General features: G+C 34.6%; 1 protein-coding gene across 2 annotated transcripts in view; it reads left to right on the top strand.

Moving 5' to 3' along the window:
- ATAD2B (ATPase family AAA domain containing 2B) overlaps nucleotides 1-14,928 on the top strand; it is a 161,657-nt gene that overhangs the window by 20,483 nt on the left and 126,246 nt on the right. For both annotated transcript variants that reach the window (XM_028099431.2, XM_028099430.2), the window contains exons 2-7: nucleotides 1,530-1,681; nucleotides 8,109-8,158; nucleotides 8,520-8,673; nucleotides 10,163-10,265; nucleotides 11,107-11,215; nucleotides 13,989-14,105. In XM_028099431.2, coding sequence (XP_027955232.2) covers nucleotides 1,530-1,681; nucleotides 8,109-8,158; nucleotides 8,520-8,673; nucleotides 10,163-10,265; nucleotides 11,107-11,215; nucleotides 13,989-14,105 — 685 coding nt within the window. The remainder of the gene's footprint in view (nucleotides 1-1,529; nucleotides 1,682-8,108; nucleotides 8,159-8,519; nucleotides 8,674-10,162; nucleotides 10,266-11,106; nucleotides 11,216-13,988; nucleotides 14,106-14,928) is intronic.

Genomic DNA, 14,928 nt, shown 5'->3' with positions numbered 1-14,928 from the left:
TCCCACAATGGATCACTACCTGAGCCGAAATCCAGTGCGTCACTTAGCTGACTGAGCCACCCAGGTGCCCCGAAATAGTGCATTTTTAAAAAAGCATTCATTTGTTAAGTACATTAAGCATATTTATTGATAAAGTACTATTACATGATTGAATTGCATCTTAAATAGTTTTTCCTCCTCTGCTGAGGATAGTTTGGAAGTAGCTAACCAGTTTTTCCTGGTAATTTAAACTAATAAGTGATGCTGTATGTTCTACATACAAAAAATGTATGTATATGTACAATACATATGTATTGTATATGTATACATACAAAAAAACTAATATGTTTATTTTCCTTAATTATAGACACTCTGATGTTTGAATATCTAGTAGTTTTTCCCTTTGTGTTTTTTAGTATGAATGTGGTCTTATGGCTTTAAAACTAGCTCATGGCAAATTGTATTAACACCACAAAATTAGAAATTGGTCTTTTCGTAAAAAAATTTTTAGTAAGTGAACCGTTAAATCTATACATTATACTTGGATACATTTAGACATATACAGTATTACAAGTTTTTGTTTGTTTTTTTTTAAAAGTAAGCTCTAAGTACAACATGGGGCTTGGACTTAAGACCCTGAGATCAAGAGTTGCATGCTCTACCAGCTGAGCCAGTCCAGCGCCCCTATTACAAGTATTTCTTAAGTTTGTTTGCTAATAGCTACATTTTGACTAGTTATTTGTGTAATGTAGTTGTCTTGCTTTGGGAAAATAGGATTTAGAAATGTGCATTTATGAAAAGGATATTTCTTATATTTTTCTTAAATTTGTAGTATAAAAGGAAATAAAACTTTATTTGGTAACATATTGAAAATGATCATATATCCCTTTGAAATACTGCTCTGTAATATCAAGTGATTAAGTAATAGCATTGAATTAAATCATCTCTAAAGTAAAAGTTCATCTTCCCTCTGCTCTCTTACCCACTTGCCCAATATCCAATGAATTGAGTGGTAAAGAGGAGAGCTGCTGTGTGGATACTGACGTTTCTTAGTCTAAGGACATGTGGCTGGAGAGGGAATAATGGAAATGTGATGGATGGAGGTCTCTGGTTCAGAAATTGGTTATTTTAAACGAATTATTAATTCGTTTAAAAAAGCAAATAAATGTATTGAAGATAATGGAAGCCATGTTTCTCCTTGAGAAGAGCTTTACAAACATGAAGGGGAAAGTCTGGAAAGAAACTTAACGTGTGGAATTAGAATTAGAAGCCTTGGTGTACACATGTATGTTGTTATTCATGCACAGATAAAGAAATAGGTATAGATGTGTAGGCTTGAAACTACTGTAAAATAACAAACTATACTTTTCTGATTATAAATGTAATCTAACTCCCTTGTTTCTGTATTTACAGATTATTACATTTGCTATACTTGTAGAGTGATTCATTTAGTAAATATTTATTGGTTGAATAAATACTGTACTTTATCAAGAATTTAGGAATTCAATGTTTTAAGAGGAATAATAAATTCATTTTTAACTGTCTTTCAGAAAGCTGAAGTTGATGGTAGTTTAAGTGATAGCCACTTGTCTCCTCCAGCCAAACGCACTTTGAAACAACCTGATTCTGTTTGCAAAGACAAATCAAAATCACGAAGTACTGGTCAGCGAGAGGAATGGAACATATCAACTGGACAGACCAGGTGAGAAGTGAGAACTCATCCACTGTTTTTTCATGAATTATTTGATATGATTCAGGGCTCATATTAATGCTAATTTTCTTAAATTGTAAAGCCACTATTGTCTAGAAATACTTACAAATTTTTAAACTTGTTTTATGATTTTCTATGTTTTTATTCTAAATATCACATAAAATATATTTGTTATATAAAAATATGTATATAATAGAAACTATTATTACTAAAAGAATAAGGATTTCGATAGGTCTTGAATATGCGAACATACTTATACTCCTGGAAGTTTTAAATAAAGATATTTGGTTAGAAGTATATTTTTATTTGAAAATAAAGTAAAATCTCCCCTTTCTAAAATTATTAAATATTATACTTGAATTGATATACTAACATGTAATAAAATAAAAATTAATTTTTAAAGAAATCTTTTCATTTGTCTTCTTGTTGTCAGTTTAAATTTGCTTTGGGTTTGGCTTGGTATGTATCAGGAAAACTTACTTTTACACACTTACCAAAGTAAATGTAATAATTTAATGTAGATAAGATAGGCACACACACAGAAAGGATTTAAACTTTGAACTCAGAATTCTTAGCTTCTCTTTTCTCCAGTCTTTGATGTAGAAGTGCTTATGATGTGCTGACTACAAAAAGTAAAAGGGAAATCCTTTGGTTTCTTTCCTCCTTGAAGTATTTAAAAATTACCTGATTTTATATGTATAGGTAAATTCTGGGTACTGTTATTCTTTTTTTAAAAATATTTTTTTAAAGATTTTTATTTATTCATTTGAGAGAGAGACAGAGAGAGCACAGGCCGGGGGGAGGAGCAGAGGGAAAGGGAGAAGCAGACTCCCCGCTGAGCTAGGAGTCTTTCGATGAAGGAGATCATGACCTGAGCCAAAGGCAGATGCTTAACCATCTGAGCCACCCAGGCGACCCTGGATACTGTTACTCTTTAATGAAAAAAAAAACTTGGGGTTATATAGACTTTGATAGGTAGTATACATTTCCTAGTCCCTGAAGAGTCTTTTACCTATTTCATTATGTTCCAGAAGATACACCACTTACTAAAAGTTTTTTATTTTGCATTGTCTGGGAGCTAAGTAGGAAAATCTTGAATCATAGCCTGTTGATTTTTCTTTTCCCACACTCATTCATCTGTGAGATAAAACAGATCCAGGTCACTATAATGATGTTACTTAAAATGAGTACTGCCCTTTAATTACACTTCTAGACTTGATCTACCTGTTGTGATCTGTATCCTATATTTATTAAATGAATGAATCAGGCTTCTTTTTCTAGATAAATGTTTCTTAAAATTGTTCTTTTAGTGTCAAAGTTTTACCTTTCACTGTAAGATAATTTTAACAGTTTGAGTATATGATGGGCACTTGCTTTTCTTCATCTTAGCCACTCAGAAGGCCTTTGTGTAAATTGATCTTGATTATGTCTTTTGTATAAAAAAAGCCTCAAAAATTGTTTTGGGGAGAGAGTTTTGCTTCCATTTAGGTGCCTTAGTGTGATACTCCTTATAAAAAAATACTAAGTACATTTTGAATAAAAAGCTTAAGAAATAAGGAATACTAACAATTTATTATTTATATTTTGGCAGAAGAATAACAATTTAAAAAGTTTTTTTGAGTTTAATTTTCATCTAGGAATGTAAGTGCCACACTGTTAGAATGTTTTGATATTTCAGATGACCTGAAAAGAAGACACCATTTGACCTATTATTAGATTCAACAGAATTGAATTTTGAGGAAAGCTTGTAGTTAAAAATATTTTAGATTTTGAGATAGTATAAATACAAAAATCAGGATTTATTTGGAAGCTTGTGTTTGTTTTTATGTCATGAGCCTGAGAATCTCGATTCCTTTATTTTGGTAATCCTAAGGTCTTATGAGCATCCAAAGTAAAACTATTAAGCTTCTTTCACAAAAATACTTTGTTACAAACGTAATTCATTTTGGGGAAAGTGAATATAGATAAGAATTAGTATTCCCTGAAGAATAATGAATCCTAAAAGACTTTGTAAAGACTGCTAAATTTTTAATTTTTAAATTTTTTCAGGCAGGTGGGGAGGGACGGGGGAAGGAGAGAGAATCTTTTTTGAATTAAATTAAATATTACGTCATTTTTAAAATTTAAATTCAATTAGTTAACATACAATGTAGGAGAGAGATAATCTTAAGCAGGATCCACCCCCAGCGCAGAGCCCGACCCAGAGCTCAATCTCACAACCCTGAGATCATGACCTGAGCGGAAATCAGGAGTAGAACACTTAACTGACTGAGCCATCCAGGCTCCCCAAGACTGCTAATTTTTTTTTTTTTAAATTACTGTTGATTGGTGAAATAACTTTTGAGAGCTCAGTAATTAGATGAAGATAGAGGTAAAAGTGGAACTAGAACTTTGAAGTTTTCATAAATGATTTGAAATAGATTACAAGTTTTCTTTTGGGGGAGAAATCGGGGCTTATATATTTAAAGGCTCAAGTTTATCAACATAATTATAATTTTTTATAAAATAAGGATTTTTTTCATTAAAATTTTTACTATATATTCTTCTTTATCTTATATGTAGAAATTCACAAATATCCATGCTAGCCTAGATAGCTGTTGTAGCTTACACATATTTTGAGTAAAGAAACCCATTTTTGTCAACTGGTATTTATTTAGCTACTAGACATTTATTGAACTGGGATGCTGTGTGTGTGCACGTGTCTGTCTGTGTTGTTGGAGGAGGCACCCTAGAAAATGTGACATGCACTTAATGTTTCTAGAATAATAGAGAAACACATGCTCTAAGATACAGACAAAATTAAATCTTCCTTTTTTTAAAGATTTTATTTATTTATTTGTTAGAGATGCAGCCAGAGAGGGAACCACAAGCAGAGGGAGAGGAAGAAGCAGAGGGGAGGGAGAAGCAGAGGGAGAGGGACAAGGCTTCCCGCTGAGCAGGGAGCCCGCGGGGCTCGATCCCAGGACCCTGGGATCATGACCTGAGCCGAAGGCAGACGCTTAACGACTGGGCCACCGAGGCGCCCTAAAATTAAATCTTTGATAAGACTAATTGTACACTTAAATGTAGTATGCATGAAAATTTTGTTTTGTGGTCAGATGATGAGAGAGTAGTGAGGGTTAGGCAGAAATGTAACCACTTGTTAAACTGCTGAGGCACATAAAATTGTAGGTAGTATTGGTTAAGGTTTTTTTTTTTTAAGATTTTATTTATTTATTTGACAGCGAAAGAGGGAACACAAGCAGGGGGAGTGGGAGAGGGAGAAGTGGGAGAGGGAGAAGGCTTCCCGCAGAGCAGGGAGCCCGATGCGGGGCTCGATCCCAGGACCCCGATCCCAGGACCCCGAGATCATGACCCGAGCCGAAGGCAGACGCTCAACCGACTGAGCCACCCAGGCGCCCCAGTATTGGTTAAGGTCTTTCCAAACAGGCTTTTCCTGATATAAGTTTTAAACCCCTAAATCACTAAATGCCTTGGGTTTATATGGGAAAGGGAGAATAAGTAATGATTACAAGTAGCCTCGTACTGCATCGGTAGTATGCCCCAGATAACTAAAGGTGTAGAAAATTCTAACATAATAATCATCTCATGTAAAGTAATGCTGTCTCCATTTAAAAAATTTAGGAAAAAAATAAATACAGAATTTAGGAAACAGATACAGGGAAATCCCGCACCCACTCCCCTTTTCAAAAATAAACAAAGGAAGCAAAGGAGACTTCATAATCATAAAAGATTTATTGGAGCTTTCACTTAAGAAGTGAACTCACCTAGTTACATTTTAAGTGATTAACTTTTGGGAACATTGATTTAAGAAACTTTTTTTAAAGATTTTATTTATTTGAGAGAGAGTGTGTGCGCACGCGTGCGCTCACGCGAGCATGGCGGATGGCGGGGGTTGGGGGGGTGGGGCGAAGGGAGGGTCAGAGGGAGAAGCCGACTCCCTGCTGAGCAGGGAGCCCGATGCGGGATGCAGGACTCGATCCCGGGACTCCAGGATCATGACCTGAGCCAAAGGCAGTTGTTTAACCAACTGAGCGGCACCCAAGAAACTTTTTAAGGCATATATGTTATTGTATAGGCAGGCCAGTTCTTAAAATCCCGGTGTTCTCTCTTTCCATGCTCAAGTATTTAATATTCTGTCTTCTTTTTCATCTTTTTCATCTTTATAAAGAGAAATGGTAATGAAAAAAGGATGACAGTAATTTATGATTGTAAGATAATTGGATTGATTGAAGAATAAGTTTTTATTTTTCCTTTTTAAGACAGATCTTTCTTTAGCAATGAAATAAAAGCCAAGTAAGCATTGTCTTCTTCAGAGGAACAAAAAGCTTATTGTGCTTTTTTTTCAGTGATGTTGCTATTGTTGAGAAAAGTTTTAGATTTCTTTTGTAGAATGATTTCAGGGTTAGCATCTTATGTTTTTGAATGATTTAAGTATGTACAATTTCAATAATTTGGTTTTGCATACACTAAAATTCATTTGGAGCCAAGACTTGTAAATAAACTGATCAAACTGAGTTAATATTATGTTGGGTCCAAAGCCAAGTATATTTATGAAGTAGTAAAATTGACTTTTCTATGTGGTTTTAAGTGAGTTCTAGAAAACTTGATATGTATAATCTTTCCAAGGAAAGATATGTTAATACGCCAATTTCATTACTTTATGTGTACTTTGTATACAAACGCGCTAAAAATGAAATACTTTCCAAGGGGTGTACCATATTAGAATGAGATACTTTTGTTTTCTGGGGGAAGGGAGGTGGAGTTTTTTGTTTTTGCGTTTGTGACAGTATAAGTACATGTAACAGTTTGAGTTTTGTGTAAATCCTTTAGTCATCCTAGCTCTGACCTTTATTAGGCAAGGGCATTTATAATTAACATTTAAAATTTAGCCTGAGGAGTGCTGGAGTAACCCAAAACATTAGAATATTTTAGTTAAGAAAATTTGTGCAAACAGGAGTGGGCGATACAGGCTTCCAGTTATGGAATGAGTAAGTCACGGGGATGAAAGGTACAGCATGGGGAATATAGTCAGTAAATGCTATTGTAATAGCATTGTGTGATGATAGATGGGAGCTACACTGGTGGTGAGCACAGCATAATGTATAGGTTCGTTGAATCACGGTGTTATGCACCTGAAACTAATAACAACATTGTGTATCAAGTATACTTCCATTAAAAGAAAATTTTGTGCAAACCATATAGATAATAGAACAGAAGATAATCCTATATTTACTATTTTCTGAGTGGTCCTTTCCCTTTTTTATAATTTTTGAAAATAATAATCTTTGGGTATTTAAAAAATACCTTAGTAAGTTTACATCAACAGTTCTTTTATTATGTAGCAATTTAGTTTTTGTTTTTTACTTCCTAATTACACAAAAGCATACTGTAAATTTTTTTTTTAAGATTTTATTTATTTATTTGACAGAGATAGCTAGAGCAGGAACACAAGCAGGGGGAGTGGGAGAGGGAGAAGCAGGCTCCCCGCTGAGCAGGGTGCCTGATGTGGGGCTCAATCCCAGGACCCTGGGATCATGACCTGAGCGGAAGGCAGATGCTTAATGACTGAGCCACCCAGGCGTCCCCATACTGTGAATTTTAAGTCTTCATGTTTTGATGACCATTTAAGTATCTTCTTACTGAATTAACATTTGCTTTCCTTCACCCAAAAGGGAGAATTGTATGATGACTATTTTGAGAAATTAGCTAAGTTTTCATTTGTCAGGTTAGATTGTGTAATAAAATATTTTGGAGAAATTATTAAATGGTATTGATGTTCAAGGACTTTATTCTTTCCACAATTTATTTATTTTATTTTATTTTTTTAAGATTTTATTTATTCATCAGAGAGAGACATAGCGAGAGAGAGAGGGAACACAAGCGGGGGAATGGGAGAGGGGAGAAGCAGGCTTCCTGCTGAGCAGGGAGCCCGATGCGGGGCTCGATCCCAGAAACCTGGGATCGTGACCTGAGCTGAAGGCAGGCGCTTAACGACTGAGCCAGCCAGGCGCCCCGCACAATTTATTGTTTGAATAAATTTGTCATTGTTTGATTTTTATTTTGTTAACCAAAACCAATAACGAATGTCTGTGACCATTGCTGCTTATGTTATCAGTTAACTTTATGGTACATGTTAAGCTTCAGCCTCCTCTTTGGACTTTATAGAGTTGAAGACAGTAAATTCAGTTTATAATCTGTTATTAAAGCTTTTCTTGAAGTAATGAAATGACTCATAGCAAGTATATTTTATTAATTGGTATATTACCAATCTTAGAGTAAAATAATGTCATCTTTACTCTGAAAAAAGTAATATTACTGACATTTTAAAGATTAAAATGATTCCACCAGTATTGCGTTTCTTGCTTCTTTAAATGAATGTTGATGTGTTTGCATATTAAATATAATTGTGTTCTAGGTTAACTTCTCAGCCTGGTGCTACATTACCAAACGGACATAGTAGCTTATGTGAGTATTCTGTTATGAAACTGGTTAGTATTGAAATTCTTACTAATGTTGTTAGTAAGTGTTAAAGCGGGATAAAACAGTGATTTACTAGTATGTTCAGCATACAGTTGGAAATAACTGGATTTCAGTCATAGTGAATACTTACGTAATTTTTAAACATTGAAAAATCAGTAGAAATGAAATTATTAAAATTACTATGACAGATTGTAAATAGTTATCAATTTTAGATTATTGGATATTAAAGCCATTTAAGAGGTAATATTAAATTTTTTGTAGTCTTTTAAAAGTAATTTTTGATGTATTTTTTCTTTTTTCTTTTTATACTCTGTACTTTGAACTGTAAATCTCTCTCTTCTTGTAGCCCTTCGAAGCCATCCCCTTCGAGGGGAAAAGAAGGGAGATGGGGACCTTTCTTGTATAAATGGTGACATGGAAGTCAGAAAAAGTTGTCGTTCCAGGAAAAACAGATTTGAAAGCGTGAACCAGAGTTTGTTATTTGATCAACTAGTAAATAGGTATGAATGCTTATGCAGTAAGCAGTTTAATTTAATTAATTTATTTAATTTTTCAGATTTCAAAATTTCAAAATCCGATTTCAGATTTCAAAAAGATCAGTGATTTTTAAGCTAGATATGTTTAAAAAAAAACTTAAGCACTGACTTAGTAATAAATGCAATTATTTTAAAACTTAATTTGAATTAATAGTGGTTAACAATGATTATCAGTTTCTAGTCCGTTTACTAGATTTAATAGTTTATGTAATAGCTAAATTTTTCTCACCCTTTTTAAGTTTTTGTGCATAAATAATATAAAAAGTAATTTTATCCTGTCTTTACTATTATGGTCCTTTAACATTTGCTCATTAACAATTTTTGGCAATTTTCAAGCAACATTAAATTCCATTATTGATGTGTAGTACGTATACTTTTGTTTAGTCAAGATTTTGAATTAAAGGTCTTTTGAGACTGGGTATATGGGATATAGTTAGTGAATGAACCTAGCAGATTGCTCAGTATCTCCATGCAATGAAATTTTATTCTTCTCAGATGATAAATTATCCTACTTAATCCTTGCAATGACCTGGAAAGAAGGGAGGTCAGTATAATCCCTATTTTACAAGAGAGGAAATTATATTCTATACTAGTAAGGTCAAATTCAAGTATTAGTTATTATTTGTTAAGTACGTTGATCATTGTCTGGACACACAGTAAGTGCTGTATAAATGTGTTTAAAAGATAAAATGTGGTAATGTTAGCCTGTATTTCGTAGAGGTCAGTTTGTCTAATTTTTGAAAGTATCTGTTCAGTTAACCTTATATTGGTTTTAAACTTTTTTTTAAGTAGGCTCCATGCCCAGCGTGGAGCCCAATACAGGGCTTGAACTCATGACCTTGAGATCAAGACCTGAGCTGAAATCCAGAGTCAGACACTTTACCAACTGAGCCAACCAAGCACCCCTGGCTTTAACCTTTTTTTTTTGCCTTCCTCCCCCCCAGCTTTAAACTTTTTACAGATTCTCTATCCTGTAAATTTTCTTAACACTATCTTCAAATAAAAATATTGAAATTTTTTTCATTGCCTACCATTGGATCTGGTAGTCATTTATAGTGGCATTGTGGAGTTAAATATATGGAGTATCATAGATTTTATTTTTAAGTAATCTCTACACTCAGCATAGGGCTTGAACTCACAATCCTGATATCAAGAGTTGCATGCTCTACTGACTGAGCCAGCCAGGTGCCCCAAATATTTGGAGTGTTATAAACAAATGTTCTATTTTATAAGTTTTATTATAATAAATATATTAAGGTAAAGGATATTCTGGATTTTTGCGGGCATTATCTTCTGATGGATGCTGATTCTGAAAGTTATTTAATTGGGATGCCATGTACAGTTACATATCAGAGATAATTTAATTATGCTTTGATGAAGAGCTCTTTTACATGTATGACACAGTGTGTGGCCTCACAGTTGTCTAAATCCTAGTTTTATTATGTGATTGTAGTACTGCTGAAGCTGTACTACAGGAAATGGACAACATTAATATCAGACGGAACCGTCGGTCAGGAGAAGTAGAACGACTTAGAATGTGGACAGATACAGAATTTGTGAGTATATTAACTTTAACAACCTTGGCAAATATTTTTTATTTTGGTTGAGGAATTCAAAGGGAGGGTGAGCAGCATTTGGATTTTCTTGAATTAACAGATTTGTTCCTTTCTTTTTTCCACCTTAGTTTGGGATTTTATGTTTCCTTCTTCTGTCCTTACTCTGCTCGCCACAGCCTTTCCCAAAAGACCCTCTGTGCTTTTGCCAGAAGAGTCATCTTAAAGTACCACTCTGATTCTGTTACTTTTCTGATTTGAACCTTTAATGTTCTTTTTATTGTGTACTGAATTAATTAAAAACACCTTGACCTTCATAATCTGGTTTCAACTTTATCTTCTCACACACCATTTCCCAAATATAAACAGATCATTCTTGTTCCCTTATCCTTAACTTCTGGTAATACTTCCTGTTAGGGACTGATGCAATCCTACCATTGTTTCAAGGTTCATCTCAAATGCTGCCTCCCTTCCCTTTCCTCAGCAACAAGAGGATCATCTCTGTGAATTCTATGGTACATTGTACCTTTCTTTAAGGCATTTAACTTGTTTTACTTTATTTTATAGTTACCTGTGACGTGTCTTATTCCATCCTAGTAAGCTGTAGTTTGCTCCAGGGAGGAAGTATGTTCATGGAATTGTAGTTTTAAATTTTCAAATATTTGTTTTATTTTTCCTCTTGTCCCTTACATTTTTTGAATTCAGGAACCTCCATTTTTCATGAATCTGTCTTCAAATAGGTGCTCAGTAAATTTCAAGAGTGGTCATGTACCATTGGGTTAATGATATTTATAGATAGGAATAAATTCCATGTTAATATTTGACAGCTTTCTTTCTTTAAAAGGAAAACATGGATATGTATTCAAGAGTGAAAAGGCGAAGAAAATCACTGAGAAGAAATAGTTACGGGATACAGAATCATCATGAGGTCTCTACTGAGGGTGAAGAAGAAGGTTTGTAAAGTACCTTATGAAGTAAATACCACAAAGTTCAGGTGGGAGGGAGGAAAAATATATACAAGTAATATATGCGTAATATTGCTGAGTGGGTGATTTTTGACTTTAGAGCTCTATATTGTATAATTTGGAATAATTTTTATTTGGCATTCTGAGTTTTCACCTTCATCTGGAAAAATGCCTTTATACTCTACATCATTATGTAATTTATCTTATTAGTAGCCCTCAAGTGACCTAATCTGGTGTGACATTTGCCATGGGCTGATTTGTTGTTAGGTGAGGCCTCTTTTGTGTTTAGATACCTTCTAACTGGAAGCCTCTACCCACTTACTATCTGTATCCTGAATCTCTGATTATTTGGGTCCCAAATTTAGTTATGGAATGAGAAATGAATGGTGAGGTTCAGAGAAAGAGGGCCTGCTAATGTTAGTGGAGGGGGTTGTACTGCTCTTTTCTGAGGCTTGTCTGGGTTATGAACTGAACAACCCAGGCTGAATTTGTAGGGCTGGAGCTGGGAGCATGATGAAAGTATATTTGCCCCAAAGATTATAAATCAATGACTAGTAAGTAAACCTATAGATTTCAATTCTGTAGGTGTTAATCTTTGTTGAAATGGATTTTCAGAAGATCTGGTATATTGTAAATGCAGGATAGTTGTATTTTACCAGGATATCTTACCAGTTCCTACTATTTGTGGAGCTTAGATGGAGATGAAGGGGTTTATTTCTCAAATTCTCTAATATATTATTAGTGAGTTTTGAAGAGCTGATATTTCTAATGAAGGTACTTTATTGAGCAAATATTATTGTTGTTACAGCTAGAGCCTCTATATTGCTTCCTTTGGAGAAAATCAGTATAGGTGAGACAGATTTATAATGTGACTTTTGCCTTTTCATTAAATGAACACCTTTGTAGAGTTTTCAAAATAGATTTGCCATGCAGAGAATTTCTTCCCACAATATTATTGTGCAGGTGTTTCTCAAAACAATATTTTTTGAGGATTTAAAGAGACTTATTTGGGTACAAGTAATTTATTTAGTTAATGTAGTTACTGATTTTCTCTAGAACTTAATAATAAAAATTTTTATAAGGTTAGAATAAGCTTTCAGATGTTTGCATTTTTAGTCTCCTATTTCAGTCAGTATCACTGGTGGTTTTGAAATTTTTCCTATTCCTTAATATGGTTGTGTTATATTGACAATTCCTGTGGTAAAAGTTAATCACAAAGCATATTGCATTTGGGATCCATAAGCCAATAAATTTACGTTAGAGTTTTATTTTATTTTATTTATTTTTTTAAAAGATTTTATTTTTAAGTAATATCTATACCTAACATGGGGCTTGAACTCAAAAACCTGAGATAAAGAGTTGCATGCTGTACCAACTGAGCCAGCCAGACACCCCAGACTTTTATTTTAAACTGTAAATTGGGGCACCTGCATGGCTCAGTCAGTTATGCGTCTGCCTTTGGCTCAGGTCATGATCCTGGAGTCCCGGGATTGAGCCCCGCATCGGGCTCCCTGCTCAGTGGGGAGTCTGCTTCTCCCTTTGCCCCTCACCCTGCTCATGTGCTCTTTTGCTCTCTCAATGAATAAAATCTTTAAATATATATATAAATAAATAATAAAAGTGGTTTGGCTATAACTATGATATGACATCTATTTACAGTTTACTTTTTTTAAGATTTTATTTATTTGAGGGAGAGACAAAGAGAGTGAGAGAGAGCATGAGGGGGGAGGAAAGGGAGAAGCAGACTCCCTGCTCAGCAGGGAGCCCAATGCAGGGCTCGATCCCAGGACCCCTGAGATCACCACCTGAAACGAAGGTAGATGCTTAACTGACTGAGCCACCCACGCATCCCGAGCCAAAACACTTTTTTAAAAAATAAAGTTTTAGGATTTATGTACACTATAATTTATTTTTTAAATGTATAGTTAGGTGAATTATAAAGTGGTCAGTTCCGTCAAGAAATGAACCATTAACACCCCAGAAATTGGCTTCATGCTCCCTCCCAATTCCTACCTGCATTTCCTACCAAAATAGAACTAATTTGTGCTTATCTGTTGTCAGCAGGCCTATCAAACCATTATACTGCCAACAAAAATTGCTCTTTCTGTAACATTAGTAATTATCTTGTAAGCATATTTTTTTGAACTACCAAGTGGTATTTTATTTATTTATTTATTTATTTATTTATTTATTTTTTTAAAAGATTTTGTTTGTTTATTTGGCAGAGAGATACAGAGAGAGAACAAGTAGGCAGAGAGGCAGGCAGAGGGAGAGGGAGAAGCAGGCTCCCCGCCGAGAAGGGAGCCCGATGCAGGGGCTCGATCCCAGGACCCTGGGATTATGACCTGAGCCGAAGGCAGACGCTTAACCAACTGAGCCACCCAGGCGCCCCCCAAGTGGTATTTGAATATTAACCTTATTCACTGGTGGATAACTGGCCATTAAATGAAGTTTGATGCAGTCAAATTTTGATTCATCTTCTATTACTGTTTTGTATGACCAAAGAAACGGAAAGGTCATAAGTATACCTGGGTTATTTAGCAGAGAGCTATATTATTTGTAGGAAAGGCATTTTTTTTTTTTTTTGCATCTATCTAGGTTGACTTTGAATTGTGTTGACATATGCTGTATCATAGTGTTGACACTTTTAAATGTCAGCTGTGCAGAGAGTTAAAAGACAAAATGTAAATACTCGTTTCTAGAGTTAACCAATCCTGTGGATTAAAACAGTGATTCTTTTCCTTTGTGTGGGGGAAACCAGAATCTCAAGAGGAGGATGGAGATATAGAAGTTGAAGAGGCAGAAGGAGAAGAAAATGATAGACCGTATAATTTGAGACAAAGGAAAACAGTGGATAGATATCAAGCACCTCCAATAGGTAAGAAATGCTGAAGAACTTCTTTTGTAGTTGAGCAGCTTATTCTGCTTTAAAAAAAGAATCAGTGCTGCTGAATTTAAAGATTTTATTTTTAAGTGATCTCTACACCCCATGTGGGGCTTGAACTCACAACCCCAAGAGTTGCATGCTCTACCGGCTGAGCCAGCCAGGCGCCTCTAGTGTTGCTGAATTTAGAAGAATGGAATCTCTTGTAGTTACAGTCATCTTTTTTTTATATTTACTTATGTTCACAGACACAACTGAAAGAAAGTTGAAGTACGTAGTTGCAATATAGAATTACATACAGCATGTACATTTTATTTAAAGACTTAAATTTAGTAATAAATACTGCTCATACTTTTGTAATACTTTAGATTTTCTTGAACACTTTCATTTACAGCAGTTCTTTTAGGGCAAGTATATCTGTGTTCCAAGTGGTTAAGTAGTTTAGCCAAAGTCACAAAACTGGTATAGGACTGCAGCTTGGCCAGTAATCTAGGTTTATTTGTTTATTTATATTTTAAAAGTAATTTCTACCCCCAACGTGGGGCTCGAATTCATAACTCTTAAGATCAGGAGTCACATGCTCCATCGACTGAGCCAGCCAGGCGGCCCTAGGTTTTTGTTTTTGTTTTTGTTTTATTAAGGGGGAAACTTTTATCTTAATGCTATTAAGATAATGACAGGTAATCAGTTCTGTAAGTGCTGTTTTATTGACTTTCTTCCATCTCTTGGGAAATTCCATCACTACTGATCCCTACAATTTTTTTAAAATTGAGATACAGTAATCCATGTATCCTGAAATCCACCATTTTTGGTGGGT

This window comes from Eumetopias jubatus, unplaced genomic scaffold (assembly GCF_037043125.1).
Source record: "Eumetopias jubatus isolate StellerSeaLion01/CBP00866 unplaced genomic scaffold, mEumJub1_p1.0 scaffold_9, whole genome shotgun sequence".
Taxonomy (NCBI): domain Eukaryota; kingdom Metazoa; phylum Chordata; class Mammalia; order Carnivora; family Otariidae; genus Eumetopias; species Eumetopias jubatus.
The sequence above is the reverse complement of the archived record's forward strand: the minus strand, read 5'-3'. Positions and strand labels throughout refer to the sequence as shown.